We start from the raw sequence: 14,327 nt of genomic DNA on the forward strand, positions 1-14,327 counted from the left end.
GTTATTTAACAAGTGGGATTTTAATTTGATTTTTGTGGCCTCACAAAAACTGTGAGTTAAACTTTGTGGCCTCACAAAGACTGTGTGTTAAGCAAACAATCAAAACCAAAAAAACTCCCACAATTTTCTGGGTTGGATTTTTTTTTTTTACCTGGTTCAATGTCGAGAGAGTAGCTGTCTATCTCCAGTTCAAGTTGTTGGGCAGCAGCAGAACGAAAATCCTCCAAGACCCCCTGCACAGCCTTGGTGAGGTTATAGGGCACTGACTTTGCAAACCTCATTTTGCTATTCACGATCACACTCCCATTTCTGAAGTTAAGTATTTCAAGTTGTTTAAATCCTGTCAGATTGGAGCGTAGATATGGAACCAGCTGCAAAACAAAAGATGATATACCCTTAACTGTGTTCTAAGTGCTCAGCTGTTGCTAATTCCATTTATACTCACTTCTCATTATCTGAGGCATAAATTTCAGTTCCTTTTTGATTGTCTTTATTTTTGTGTTTGGTTTTAACAGGAGACTGGAACACGACTATTTAATGATCTATTTGCACTGATTATGTCCCATATTTCCACCTTTCTGTTTGTGTATTGAGAGGGATGGGCAGTGATTTTCTTCATGATGAACTGTGAGAACAGAGGATTTTTAAAAATCTAGGCCAATGTTATCAGCAAAGCAGGAATGCCAGGTTCAGTTATTAAAAAAAAAAAAATCCAAGCAAATAAAAACATGTTCCAAACTGAGCCCAGGAGCAGACTGACCTATGCCTGTATAAATGGGACGTTTATTTGGAAGCAACCAATTGAAATGACCTATTGAAGGAACACATCAGCTTGTCTGTCTATGCAGGACATGCTTCCTGGTCAACCAGTAGGTCGTGCAGTAGGAACAACAGGAGACTGGCCATCAGAAGACTTGGTTGTCGGTCCTGAAACTGTCCCCAGCCAGCTGTGTGACCTTCATCAAACCATTTATCCATTGTATTGGACCTCAGTGCCCTTATCTGAATTGTGAGGAAGAAGAAAAAGTGGTTCCCTGAGGACCTTTCCCAAATTGGAATTTAATAACCTCAAAAGAATGCCTAAGGGCATATTGTGGTTCAGATTCCACACCTGCCTATTGTGAGCCACAGCCACCCCAGGGATCACTTTCCAGAAATGTCTGAAACTCAGCAGTGTCTGCCTTGTTCTTGGCCCTGAAAGTTAAGGTCTTCTTTAATAAGCTGACACCTATGAACACAGAGAATACACAGATGCAAGCTAAAATCTCCCAGGCTTAGCCCAGATCTACTTTTTCTTGTCTCTGTCTCCACCCCACCAGAATTTTGACTCTAACCTTGCCCACATTCCAATAGCCATCCCCCCTGTAGGCAGATGATTAGCTGCTCCGTTCTCCCAAATCCATTTTCCTCTTCACAGGAAAGAGGCTGCCTGGCTAGAAACCACATTTCCCAGTCTCCCTTGCAGCAAGATGTGGCCATGTGCTAGTTCCCATCTACAGAATATGAGTGAAAGAGTTGTGGGGAAATTTGGTATCACTCACTTTCTTAGGGAACTGCTTGCCCTGTGCTTCCTCTCTTGCCTCTTCTCACAAGTGGAAACAAGGATTTACCGGTGACTCAGCTTTGTATGAATGAGGAGACACCACTGGGGTTGTCAGAGTTACAAGACAGAGGAAATGTGAGTCCCTGGATGACACTGTAGAGCAGAATTGCCCTGCCCATCAAGTTGAAGAGAAATAAACTTGTATCTTATTTAAGTTACTACATTCCTTTTTTTTTTTTTTTGAGCTAGAGTTGACACACAATGTTATATTAGTTTCAGTTGTACGACATAGTGATTCAACAAGTCTATCTGTTATGCTACCCTCACCACAAGTGTAGCTACCATCTGTCACCATATTTAAGTTACTATATTTTTGATCTCTTCATTATGGAAGCTTAGCACGTACTCTAATTAATACACCTGAGCTAGGTGCACTGGGACTCTGTTCCCTGAGATTGTCCCAATATCTACTCACCTCATCTCACTGGGGTGGGGGGAGACCTCACAAAGTCTTCCTTTAACGTTCACTTGAAGACCTCGGTTTTTATGTGGTTTTAATTTGTATAATGATTTAACTTACATGAAGCTTACAAATATTTTTTCTGTTATTTTCAGAAATTCTACAGTCTTTGCATTGTGTACTTTAATTGGCTGTGACTGTATACAAGTATCATAGAGTTGAGCATTTCTTATTATATGTGTGTTTCTTATGGTACATGTAGAAACAAAATAAACATGTGAGCTTTGGGAGTATTGTATAATCAAAAGTATATGCCATCATGATCATCATCTCACTTTCATTGTTAGGAATCAGGGATGATATGCCATTTAGCTATTTTTTAGTTTTATGAGAACTTAAGGAACTAAGTAATGAGTGCTTACACTTGAACTCTGGTCTCATGTGTTGTGGACCTTTTTGGTTTTGACTCCTTCCATCTGATGGCTGGAAAACAGCCTGTGGCATTATAATTAGGGAGAGCTTGCTCACACTGCTTTTAAATTCCACGTTCAGTACTTGAGTGGCTAGGTATTATTCCTGGGAAAACTACATTAAGAAGAACTTAATGAAAAGTTCTTAAGGATAAGATCTCATGAGACTGGATAGCAGTATATGTCTGGAGTGTCCACGGCAGAACTTTCTCGCTTATTGGATCTGAATCCATCCCCGCACTTCAGCTGAATGCCCTCGGCCACAGCTACATCAGAGGCCTGTCTCTTGCGACCTTCATTGCTCAAGACAGCCAGTGATGATATTATAAAATAGCAAAAAAAAAAAAGAAAGGATGTGCAGGGACTTGGACGCAGTGCTTACTCACCAGCTGTGTGAATTGTTGCTCCAGAGCTTGGTACTCCAGAGAGCTCTTGTTGAACAGGTTGTTGGAGAAGGGCATGTTGGCAACTCTCAGACTGAAGAACACCACCAGTTCATGGCCCTTGGGGGCAATGGTCATAGAGCTAGTGGTGATGTACTGTAAAGCTGGGCTGGGAGTTGTAGTCTCCAAGAAATGACCTGTGGTAGAAACATTTCCATTGAGTCTTGGCACCTCAGAGGAGGCGGGAGTGTTCGTTAGATCCATTATGTCTAAGTCTCTCCTGCTATCTTGGCTGCCTGAAGATGCAGTTGAATGTGAAATTTCCAGAGCTGACTGGCTCATGGCAGAATAGCCATCTGTGGGGATGATTAGTCCTGGGATTGGTACTGTCTGATCAATGGGCATTATGTCTATGGTGTTTTGATCAGTCAGAGAGAAGATGCTGGATGGTGTAAAGAAAGGTAGAGTGTCTGATAGCGAAGCAGAGGCCTTAGCAGGAGGAGACCAAGAACTGTCTGTGGAAAAAGCTTCTGAGTCCAATTCATTTTGTCCAGGTATTTTCCCCAAAGAAGAGAAAGCAAAAAAGGAAATCCAACATTAGACTTAACTTAAAAAAATGCATTTGCATTGATTGTTTTAATGTGATATTTTTAAAGAAGAAGAAATTGGTATAGAAAGGACATGCAGTCCTGTGTTCAAACCTAGGGAAGGAGAGGGTGGGTCCCTGTACTCATTTTATTCAGGCCCAAGTAGTTTCAGATCAGTAAGAGTAAAAGACCACCAGTAACCCAAAATTTCTGCTTAGCCAGAAACAACACACCTAGGGACCAGCTGGTAGAAACTGACTAGGGCACCAGGTGGTGCCAAAACACAGATGGCATTAGAATAGATTTGGATTCCACATTCCCATCTGGAACTCCCAACCAATTAGCTATGCAGTTTGGGCCCAGAAATTTTATTCACCTTCCAATCATCCAAGCCTGCAGTTTATGCATTTGGATTTTTTTTTTTTTTTTTTTTTGGATCCGAGTTATCACATTTTTGGTAGTTTTACCACTTTAAATTTAAATTATGCTTTTCCAAAATTGGATAATCTGACTGAATAACTTGCCAATTTTCAAAATGATTTTGAGAAAGTAAAGGTGTGGATGACACACATAATTTGAACTTTATATTGGCCATTCAACTTGTTAAATATCTGATAGCATTTGAAGGTCTTTCCACTTTTACATGAGTATACCTTGATAATTTCTACCGCCACTTTGCATTTCTTCCTTGGGTAAGAACACATTGAACTACTAAAGTCTATTCTCTTTTTGGTACAAAATTAAAATCAGTAAGTATTTATGAACCAAGAAAGTGGTTATATGGGACTTTCAGATAAAGAGATCGGTGGGCTATTAAAATATTCCAATAAACCTAAATCCAGAGCCACTGATGATATTTAAGTCATCAGGCAGATCAAAACAAGGAGCTTTCTGTGATTACTTCAGTGGCATTCTGGCAAACATGTGGAAAAGCTTGTGCTGAAATCCGAATGCTAAGCATGATGAATGGTCTGTCTGGATGCAGATAGAATCTTTGGACTCTCAGTCAGCTAATTTACTAGAGTGCAATCACCCAAACCGAAACTCCAAGTGATAAACAGCTCTGAAACGTGGAATCATATTATTTTTATGAGTTTCTTAAAATAAAACCTGCCTGTTGGTGAACTGTACCCAGATTTCAGAGAAGTACCCTCCTTTCTCTCACCCAAGGAGAATGCCTGGGCATGTCCGTCCATCCTTATTCAACTGCCGGAGGATGTTTTCTAACATCCGCAATCTCTCTGGATACACACCCGTAGTTTTATTTAAGTCTTCACTGCCATGGACCGACTGTTTTCTCTCTCTCCCAAATGCATACTTTGAAGCCCTAATCTCCAATGGGACAGTATTTGGAGGAGGGTCTTTGGGAGGTAATTAGGTCATGAAGGTGGATCCAGCATGAATGGGATTAGTGCTCTTGTAAGAGGAGACACGGAGAGATGATCTCTCCCTCTGCTACGTGAGGACACAGCAAGACGGCATCTTTCTGCAAACCAGAAAGAAGCGCTCCATCAGGGGCCAAACCAGCTGGCAGCTTGATGGAGGGCATCCCAGCCTCCAGAACTGTGAAAAAGAAATTCCTGTTGTTTAAGCTCCCCCGTCAATGGTATTTTGTTGCAGCAGCCTGAGCTGACTAAGACATCCACAGAAGGATCTCAGATGAATAAATGAAAAGGCTGCAAATACTATCGTGGTTTGATTTGACTTCTTTGTGTCATGGGGAACTGGATATGAACCTGTGTTCCTATGATATGGTCTTTCTGCTCCCGATGATAAGGGTCTGGGGAGAAACACAATGACAGATATCTTCATTCTGCCCCTGGGCCAGAATCTTATTACTCATACTTCTGTTACTAGATAGACTTCAGCCAGATTAAAATAGTCTGCGGCCTTAATGTCATCAACCAATAAAAGTGAATTTCAAACTCCTTCCCTTTGTGGCACTTTTACATTAATCTTTTACATTCAAAATAAACCTAACCAAGTTCTTTCACTGATAGAACAGCTGGATATTTCAATGTAGGGTTGCTAGGGATGCCTGGGTGGCTCAGTCGGTTAAGCGTTTGTTTTTGGCTCAGGTCATGATCTCAGGGTTCTGGGATCGAGTTCTGCATCAGGCTCCTTGCTCAGCAGGGAGCCTGCTTCCCCCTCTGCCTGTCACTCCCCCTACTTGTTCTCTTGTCTCCCTCTGGCAAATATATAAATAAAATCTTACAAAAAATTAAATGTAGGGTTGCAAGATAAAGTGCAGGATTCTCATTGGAAAATACATTACAAATTTTATATGCTTATCTGAAATTCAGATTTAGCTGGGTGTCTTATATTTTTATTTCTTGAATCTAGCAGTCCCATTTAATTGTGGTTTTACAAGACTCTATTCTTTCTTTACTTGAGATTGAAACTATTAAGGCTAGGGTCAATTCTTTTGAAATAAAAATATTATCAAACCTCATCAGTACTTACAAATGTATTTTAAACAATTATGTTTTCATTTGGTTTTTATGTAAAAATTATACATGTCAATGACACAGGCCATTTCAACATTAAGTTTTTTGCACGGTAACAGAGAAGTCAAGCACTAAAAGCCAAGGCCATTTATTTTATCATGAGGTATGCAAAATAAGCAGACTCAAAATAACTTGACTTTTAGCTGTCATGGCTAAGTGTGTGTGGGGTTCCTGTGAGGGTGTGGGGTGGGCTTTTATGTCAGTGTGCATGGTGAGGGTGTTGGTTAGAATTTCAGCTACTGTGTGTAGAATAAATGGCTAGTTTGGCCACTTTCTGGGCAAGAGACCTGTCCAAAAGCAAAGGCCACAGATAAAATGGTCCGAACCAAAGTATATGAATTCAGGTTTAGCTGAAACCCACAGTGAGAGTTGCTGCTAACAGGTGAAGATGAGCACAGTGGGGGCAGCCAGAAGCCTGACTTACTGCCAAAGGAAGGCAAAGCAGAAGATGAGCAAGGTGTGAGGGACAAGTACAGATGAAAGAATATTTTAAATGCTTCTAGAAAAAGATAAACACACTTGCCATAAACATCAAGTGGACATCTAATTTATGTTTACACTTGATCTTAACCAAAAGGCCAAGAAGCAATCTAATTTATGTTTAAATAGCTAATCTTTTTAAAATATTCAAGTGGCATGACCAACAATTGCTTAATTCTATATCAAACAAATCCATTCTTATTTATCATTACAAGAAAATTATTATTTTCCTTTTGGCATAGTATAGGGATAGGAAATAAGTCTTTAGTACACATTCATTCAACAAATAAATATTGAGAGCCTACTATGTGCCAGGCACTGTTTCAGGTGCTGGAATATATCAGTGAACAAAACAGATGAAAGTTTTGGCTCCAAGGAGTTTACTGTCTAGTGGAGGAAGACAGAAAGTAGACAAATAAACAATGGGAAATAGACAGTATACCAAGTTGTGACAAGTGCTATGGAAATAAAGTAAAGTGGGAAGTGGGGTGAGAGTGCTGGGTTGGCGATTTATATAGAGTAGTCACTGAGAATATAATATTTGAGCAAGACCTGAAGGAGGTCGGAGAGTTTAGCATGCAGCAAATGAAAATAAAGAAAGCCAAAGGAAGAAGGGTGTCTTTCATGTTTTAGTAACAGCTGGCTGGGAGGACAGCATGGCTCGAATGGAGTTCTGTACTAGCAATCAAGTATGAGGGTGACGAATGATATTTTCAAACACTCAAGATTCAAAGAATTCCTCCTAGGCTTCCTTTTCTAAGATGTTTTCACCTAAAATGATGGCAAACCAAGAAATAGGAAGAAATGGGATACTGAAAAAAACTTAGGGAAATCCCCTGACAGGTGGTGAAGGGGTCTTTCAGAGAGATAGGTACTGCGGATGTCTCAAGTATATAGAATACTTGTATCATCAAAGCCTCTGCCATTGTGGTAAATGATTTAACTAGACAAAACTGCTGGAGGATGTTCTCTACAAGACGAGAGAGTAAATCCAGAGAGAGAAAGCCTGAGATCTAGGGATCAGGGAATCCAACTCAGTAGAAAGGCCAAGGAAAGTATAAAGATGACAGAAGAGGAGAGTCCTATGTGACAGCTCTCCAAAAAGCTTAGAAAGTAGCACTCTAGGAGAAAGAGAAGAATGTCTCTGAAAATTGGAAGTTACCTGATGTGGAAAAGTATGTTGGAAAATTCAATGGAAAATTTGGGAATAGTTGACATTAAATACAAAGAAAACAAAGCAAATTAAAAAAAAATCAAAGAAAACATTAACTCTAAGAAAACAGAAAGGAAACACAGAGCAAATAGATCAGCTGTGAATATATAATATAAGTGCTGAGTATTGATTTAATAACAATTATCACCATTTTGGGAGATGGGGTGGAAGCAGAAGGATGGTATTATAGAAACACAAACCTTTATTTACAATAATAGGAAGACAATAAATGATACATAAAACTGATGACTCAAAAAATATATATTATTTAAAATTATAGGATGAGTAAATGCCAGAAGAAATAGCTGAGTTAAGACACTACTTTTGGTAACTGGGATTGCACAGTGGGGAGTTGCGAGATAGTGAAATGCTGTATTTGTCAGAACACTTTAATGTGACTTGACTTAAGAAAACATAAGTGTTTTATTTTGGGATAATTGTATATTCAAGTGCAGTTCTAAGAAATAATAGAAAGTGACATCAGTAAAAATGGCATAATAAGAAACTCCAAAAGTCAAGTTGTCCTTTACATTCAAAACTTGCAGCAAGTAAGTAGTTGTGATATAATAGGAAATATATATTTGGTCTCTGCCTCCAGTTCCTAACACAGAGCTCCTAAATTCCTTGTAATTTCCTGGGTGATAGGAGCATCTTTCGTTCTAGTAACGTGACTTTTGGTGGGTTCTTGGATAGCATCCAAGCTGGAAGCTGGACACTGGAATGACCAAGACAGGATTAGAAGCTTGGAAAATTTCCCCCACCCCCTATCCTCTGAGGAGAAGGGAGGGGCCAGAAATTGAGTTAATCATTGATCATGTCTATGTGATGAAGCCTCCATAAAAATTCCTGAACTATGGGTTTTGTAGAACTTCTGGGTTGGCGAACACATCCATGTGCCAGGAGAATAGTGCACTCCAGTTCCACAGGGACAGATGCTTCTGCACCTGGGACCTTTCCAGAACCTCACTCTATCTATCATCTATCTATCTATCTATCTATCTATCTATCTATCTATCTATCATCTATCTATCTATCTATATCTATCTATATCACCTATCATTCTCTGTGTCCTGAATCCAGCTAGAATTGGTGCAGTTTGTCCACTTCCTTTTGGTTCTCTAGATACATCTAAGGATGGTGCTAACTATTCAGGGAAGCTGGGTGTTCTAGAGTCCTATCCATCTGGACTAACAGCAGAAGCCATCAGCCCACCCCTCCATACCACACCCTTCATTTGGCTGCTCATTTATATATTTTTAATGTCCTTTATAATAAGCTGGTAAACATAAGTATTTATCTGAGCTCTGTGAGCCATTATAGCAGATTATGAAATTGAGAAGGGGCTTGTGGGAACTGTAATTTATTTTTACTTTTTTTATTTTTAATAATAATTATTATTAACTGTATTTATTCCCCCCATCTCTCTGCCCCTGATGACCACCAATATGCTCACTGCCTCCAGGTATTTGAATTTTTAAGATTCTACATTTAAGTGAGATCATGCAGTTTTTCTTTCTGTCTGGCTTATTTCACTTAGCACAATGTCCTCAAGGTTCATTCATGTTGTTGTAAATGGCAGAATCTCCTTTTTAAATATATATCTCACAATTTCTTTAACTGTTCATCCACTGACAGACACTTACAGCTGGCTGATCAGAAGTACAAGTGGTAAGTTACAGCCTGGGACTTGCAACAGGCAAGTGGCGGGGGGGCGGGGGCAGTCTTGTGGAGCTGAGCGCTTAACTTGTGGGGTCTGCACCAAATGTGGGTAGGTGGTGTCATACTGAATTGTTCGATATCCACATGCTGTCTGGAGAGTTGGAGAATTGGTTGACACTGAAAACCCCTCCATATATATAGTTGATGTTAAAAGTATTGTGAATAGAGAAATAGTTTTCCTTTTAGTAGGTAAGCCCTCAGGAACTTTGGCACCCACGAGACCCTCTTAAAACAATTATCTCATGACACATTCCAGCCAACTCCAAGATAAAATAGAGAACTCAGGAAAGTAGAAGCTGTGGTAGGAAGTTTGAGAGTGAGACTTACATCCACTTAAATATGGAAATCTGCCTAAGAAGCCATAAGAGTTGTGACTGCAGAACCAATTCTAAACTTATGAAATGTGACAATTGTAACATAGTCATCTTACTACCAAAACTGGGAGTGAAGATGGCTGGATTATGAGAGTTTTGATACATTTATCTTTCATAGCAGTACATCAAAAATGCTGCCTAGTGTTGATACATGTAGTGTAAATGATAACAACTCCAAATTAATGTTTCAGGTAATCTTTCTTTAGGGATGTCTTAAGAATGAATATGTCATGAAGTAAGCAAATATTTATCTGCAATTCAGCAATTTCTTGCATGTCATTTCAGTTTCTTCTGTTAAAGTCAAGCAAAATTAAGTGCAGTCCATTTGATTAGGATGACATTAGGAAAAATTCAATTTTTGTAAAAGTACTTCTATCCTATCTTTTTAGTTATATTGACAGATATTTGAAATGATAGCTATCATTTAGTTATTTCTGAGTTGCAGAACTTTAGCAACGTTACTTCACTTTTTTTTTTTTTTGGTAATTTCTTCCATCCTTTAACATTTTCTTTTATTTTATTTTATTTTTTGAGAGATAGTGAGCATACATGTATGAGCGAGGGGTGGGGGTGGAGGCCAGAGGGAGAGAGAGAATCTTTTAAAAAAATTATTTTTTATTTTTTATTTTTATTTTTTAAAAAGTTTTTATTTAAATTCAATTTAGTTAACATATAGCATATTATTAGCTTCAGGGGTAGAATTTAGTGATTCATCAGTTGCATATAATGCCCAGTGTTCATTATATCAAGTGGTCTCCTTAATGTCCATCACCCAGTTATCCCATCCCCCCACCCACCAAAGAGGGAGGTTCTTTTTTTTATATTAAATTTTTTTATTTTTTTATAAACATATAATGTATTTTTATCCCCAGGGGTACAGGTTTGTGAATTCGCCAGGTTTACACACTTCACTGCACTCACCATAGCACATACCCTCCCCAATGTCCATAACCCCACCACCCTCTCCCGACCCCCGCACCCCCACAACCCTCAGTTTGTTTTGTGAGATTAAGAGTCTCTTATGGTTTGTCTAGAGAGGGAGATTCTTTTTTTTTTTTTTTTAAGATTTTATTTATTTATTTGACAGATAGAGATCACAAGTAGGCTGAGAGGCAGGCAGAGAGAGAGAGAGAGGAGGAAGCAGGCTCCCTGCTGAGCAGAGAGCTTGATGTGGGGCTTGATTCCAGGACCCTGGGATCATGATCTGAACAGAAGGTAGAGGCCTTAACCCAGTGAGCCACCCAGGAGCCCCTAGAGAGGGAGATCCTTAAGTAGGCTCCATCCCCAGCACGGAGCCCACCTCGGAGATGGATCTCACAACCATAAGATTGTGACCTTAGCCAAAATCAAGAGTCTGACACTTAACCAACTGAGCCACTCAGGTGCTCCTGATAAATATTATTTTTAAAAAGCCTCTTGTTTAGTCATTCAATATAAATATACACTTACCGTTTTTCTCATAGACATAGATATTTTGTAAACCTCAGTGAAAAAAAAAATAGTTTCATGGATATCTGGAGTAAATGTGAAATTTCAGATATATCTGCACTTTAAGTAAAAGTCTTAAGCAGAGCCACCAAAGAAGCAAAATATTTTACTATGAATTCTTTATTGTTACTAATAATGTTAAATAACATCTGGACTAAAACTGAAGCTGGTAAGAATATTAATTTGTAAGCCCTGGGGAACTTCATTGTGTTTTCTTACTATTTTAATTAGATGTTTCTATCAGGTTATGCTTCAAATTCTAGTCTTAGAATCTTGGGAGGCAGGATTGAGGATAGGATAGGAAGAAACTAATATTTATTTGGCACCTGTTATGTTCTAGGTACTATACAGTGATATTTAAAAAAAAAATTCTCCATTTACTTTAAGCTGTTTTATAGTTCCCCAACTGATTATACACTCTGCATTTGCTACTTGAAGTGAATTATCAGAGTCTTGAAGTATCTAATTATGGCTTCTCAAGTGATTTAACTAGGTAATTAAGAGAGGTACCCCAAGGCTACAAAGATGAGTGTCCCCTCAACCAGTGGTCATCATTAGAATGAAATACGCACGTCTATGTATTCTATCCTGATGCGTTCCTCTTTCCAAATTATCAACAAAGGTACTTTTTTTTTTTTACAGTTTAATAAACTAAACTGTTTATTAACTATAAACTTTTCCCTCATTTAAAAAAATGCTGAATCTGAGAAATCTTATTAGACTTAAACTGTGCCTTATATAATATAAAAATTACAGACCTCAGAGCTGCAACACACCTGATTACTTTCTCCCTTCACTGTGGGTCACATATCTCTAATAACTTCCAATTTAAAATCAGCCCTATATAAGAAAATTGTGAGGATGCATTTGGAAAAAGAGCCCAGCTATGTCTTTCCCTCATTTGTTGGTGGTCTTAATAAAATTTTTGACTGTCTGCTCTGAAGAAATAAACATTTTGGGACAAATGAAGTAATTGTTACATGGATATAACATGCAGTGATGCTATAGCTTTTAATAACAGTCATAATTCAATTCTGAATGGCTTCTGAATTATTTATTCCAAGATTATTGAAGAGGTTGTTTTTCTAGCTCTGGCTTGCAAAGCAAAATAATCAATATTTTTCTCTCTATTAATAACTTCATATGTATCTAAGGAAATAATAAAGATTAAGATAAAATAAAATGTGAGTTTGGGAATATGGAAAGCACACAAAATATTACATGGTAGACAGCCTCTAATATGGTCACTGATGACCTTCACTTTCTGTTATTCATATCCTTGTACAGTCCCTCCTACATGCATGGAAGTTACCTCCACAGAATGCTATGGAGGTAATGATTAAAAGTTTCTGGTACCCAATTTCAATGAGAAGGGAGTTTCCCCACAAACCAAACAATTCTCTAACACCAACTGGGTATAACACAATGCAACTCAATCCTGACACCATCTACCTGGAGATAGCACCAGATTCCACATGTTAAGGGCTCAGCCCCGCAAGACTGTCTTCCATTTCAGATGCCATTTGTAAGCCCAGATTGTTACCTGTGCTTCTGACTGACTCGATACATATTGGGGGGTTCCTACAAACCCCTCCCTGAAGTAAATTTCCTACAGTAGCTCACAGAACTCAGGAAACCCATTTACTCACTAAATTACCAATTTATTACAAAGGATATTAAAGGATACAAATCAAGAGCCACATGTAGGATACATAGGGTCGGGTCCCAAACGTAGGATCGTCTGTCCTTGTGGAGTCTGGAGCCCAGCATGGTGGCATGTGGAAGACCTTTGGCTCCCCAACCTGGAAGCTCTTCAAGCCCCTTCCTTTGGGATTTTTATGGAGGCTTCATTATATGATTGATTAAATCATTGGCCATTGGTGATTGATTCAATGCCCAGTCCCTCTCTCCTCTCCAGAAATCAGGGGGTGTACTGAAATTTTCACCCCTCTATTCATGATTAGCTCCCCTGGCAACGAGCCCTCCTCCTTCAGTGCTTTCCAAAAATCAACTCATCAACATAAACCTAGTTGTGGTGAAAAGGGCTTGATATGAACAACAAGATGCCCATTTTACCTTTATGTCTCTGAAGTGATTTTAAAAACTGAGACAAGAAGACAAATATTATAAGAAGAGATGTTCCCATTGCCCTTATCGCTCAGGATATTGCAAGGGTTTGGGGAGCTGGGATCCAGACACTGTGGATGAAGACTAAATATATGTAAGAAATGTTTTTGTTATCCAAATAACCAAGCATATATTTCCTGTAAATCGCAATATTACAGTGATGTATGGTTATGAGGCTAGGTCACAAAAGATGTTACGTCTTTTGCCTTTCTCTCTTGAATCAATTATCCCAAGGGAATCAGCTGCCATGTTGTGAGGACACTCAAGCAGCCATGTGGAGACTCCCATATGAAGAAGAACTGAAGCCTTCCTGTAGCTAATTTGCCAGGTGTGTAATTCACCTCGGAAGTAGCTCCATCAGTCCCTGTCAAGTCTCTAGAGGACTGTAGCCTTGGTTGATATCTTGACTGCAACCTCAGGAGAGACCCTAAGCCTGAACTACCCAGTTAAGTCACTCCTTGATTTCTGATCTACAGAAACTGGAAGAGATAATAAATGCTTGTTGTTGCTTTAAGCCACTAGGTTGTGGAGTAATTTTCTATGCAGCAATAGGTAACCAATACACACAGAAACCCTTAAAGGTCTGGAAGTTACAGAATTGTAGGTCTACCAATCTCTGACTCTGGCTTTTATCAGAATACCACAAAGAATGTCACTTTTGGCTTAGAATAATTATTTTTAAACATGCCCTTCTTATTTTATAAGAATGCATCATAATTTGCATTAGATAGGCTGGAAGATCATATCGGTATTCTGATCTGCATTGGAGACATTAGATTCCAACCTATTAATAGGAAAGCTATTATGAAATGATAGCTTTCATATGATATGAAAAGGGGGAAGAATGAGTAGAAGGGACAGAGAAAAGACAGATTACATATTCAGGAATATGGTTTCTAAGATTGGTTTTGCCACTCTGAATTACATTTACCTAATCTAGGTTGCAATAGGCTGCCTTCCTGCCAGGTGTTCCCAA

The 14,327-nt window shown here is 38.8% G+C and overlaps 1 protein-coding gene across 2 annotated transcripts in view; it reads right to left on the bottom strand.

Moving 5' to 3' along the window:
* Window positions 1–14,327, bottom strand: part of IMPG1 (interphotoreceptor matrix proteoglycan 1) — a 126,283-nt gene that overhangs the window by 24,832 nt on the left and 87,124 nt on the right. For both annotated transcript variants that reach the window (XM_032873192.1, XM_032873191.1), the window contains 2 exons: window positions 2,860–3,371; window positions 152–371 (listed from right to left, as the gene is read on the bottom strand). In XM_032873192.1, coding sequence (XP_032729083.1) covers window positions 152–371; window positions 2,860–3,371 — 732 coding nt within the window. The remainder of the gene's footprint in view (window positions 1–151; window positions 372–2,859; window positions 3,372–14,327) is intronic.

The sequence above is a fragment of the Lontra canadensis genome, unplaced genomic scaffold (assembly GCF_010015895.1).
Source record: "Lontra canadensis isolate GAN:19392208 unplaced genomic scaffold, GSC_riverotter_1.0 scaffold47, whole genome shotgun sequence".
Taxonomy (NCBI): domain Eukaryota; kingdom Metazoa; phylum Chordata; class Mammalia; order Carnivora; family Mustelidae; genus Lontra; species Lontra canadensis.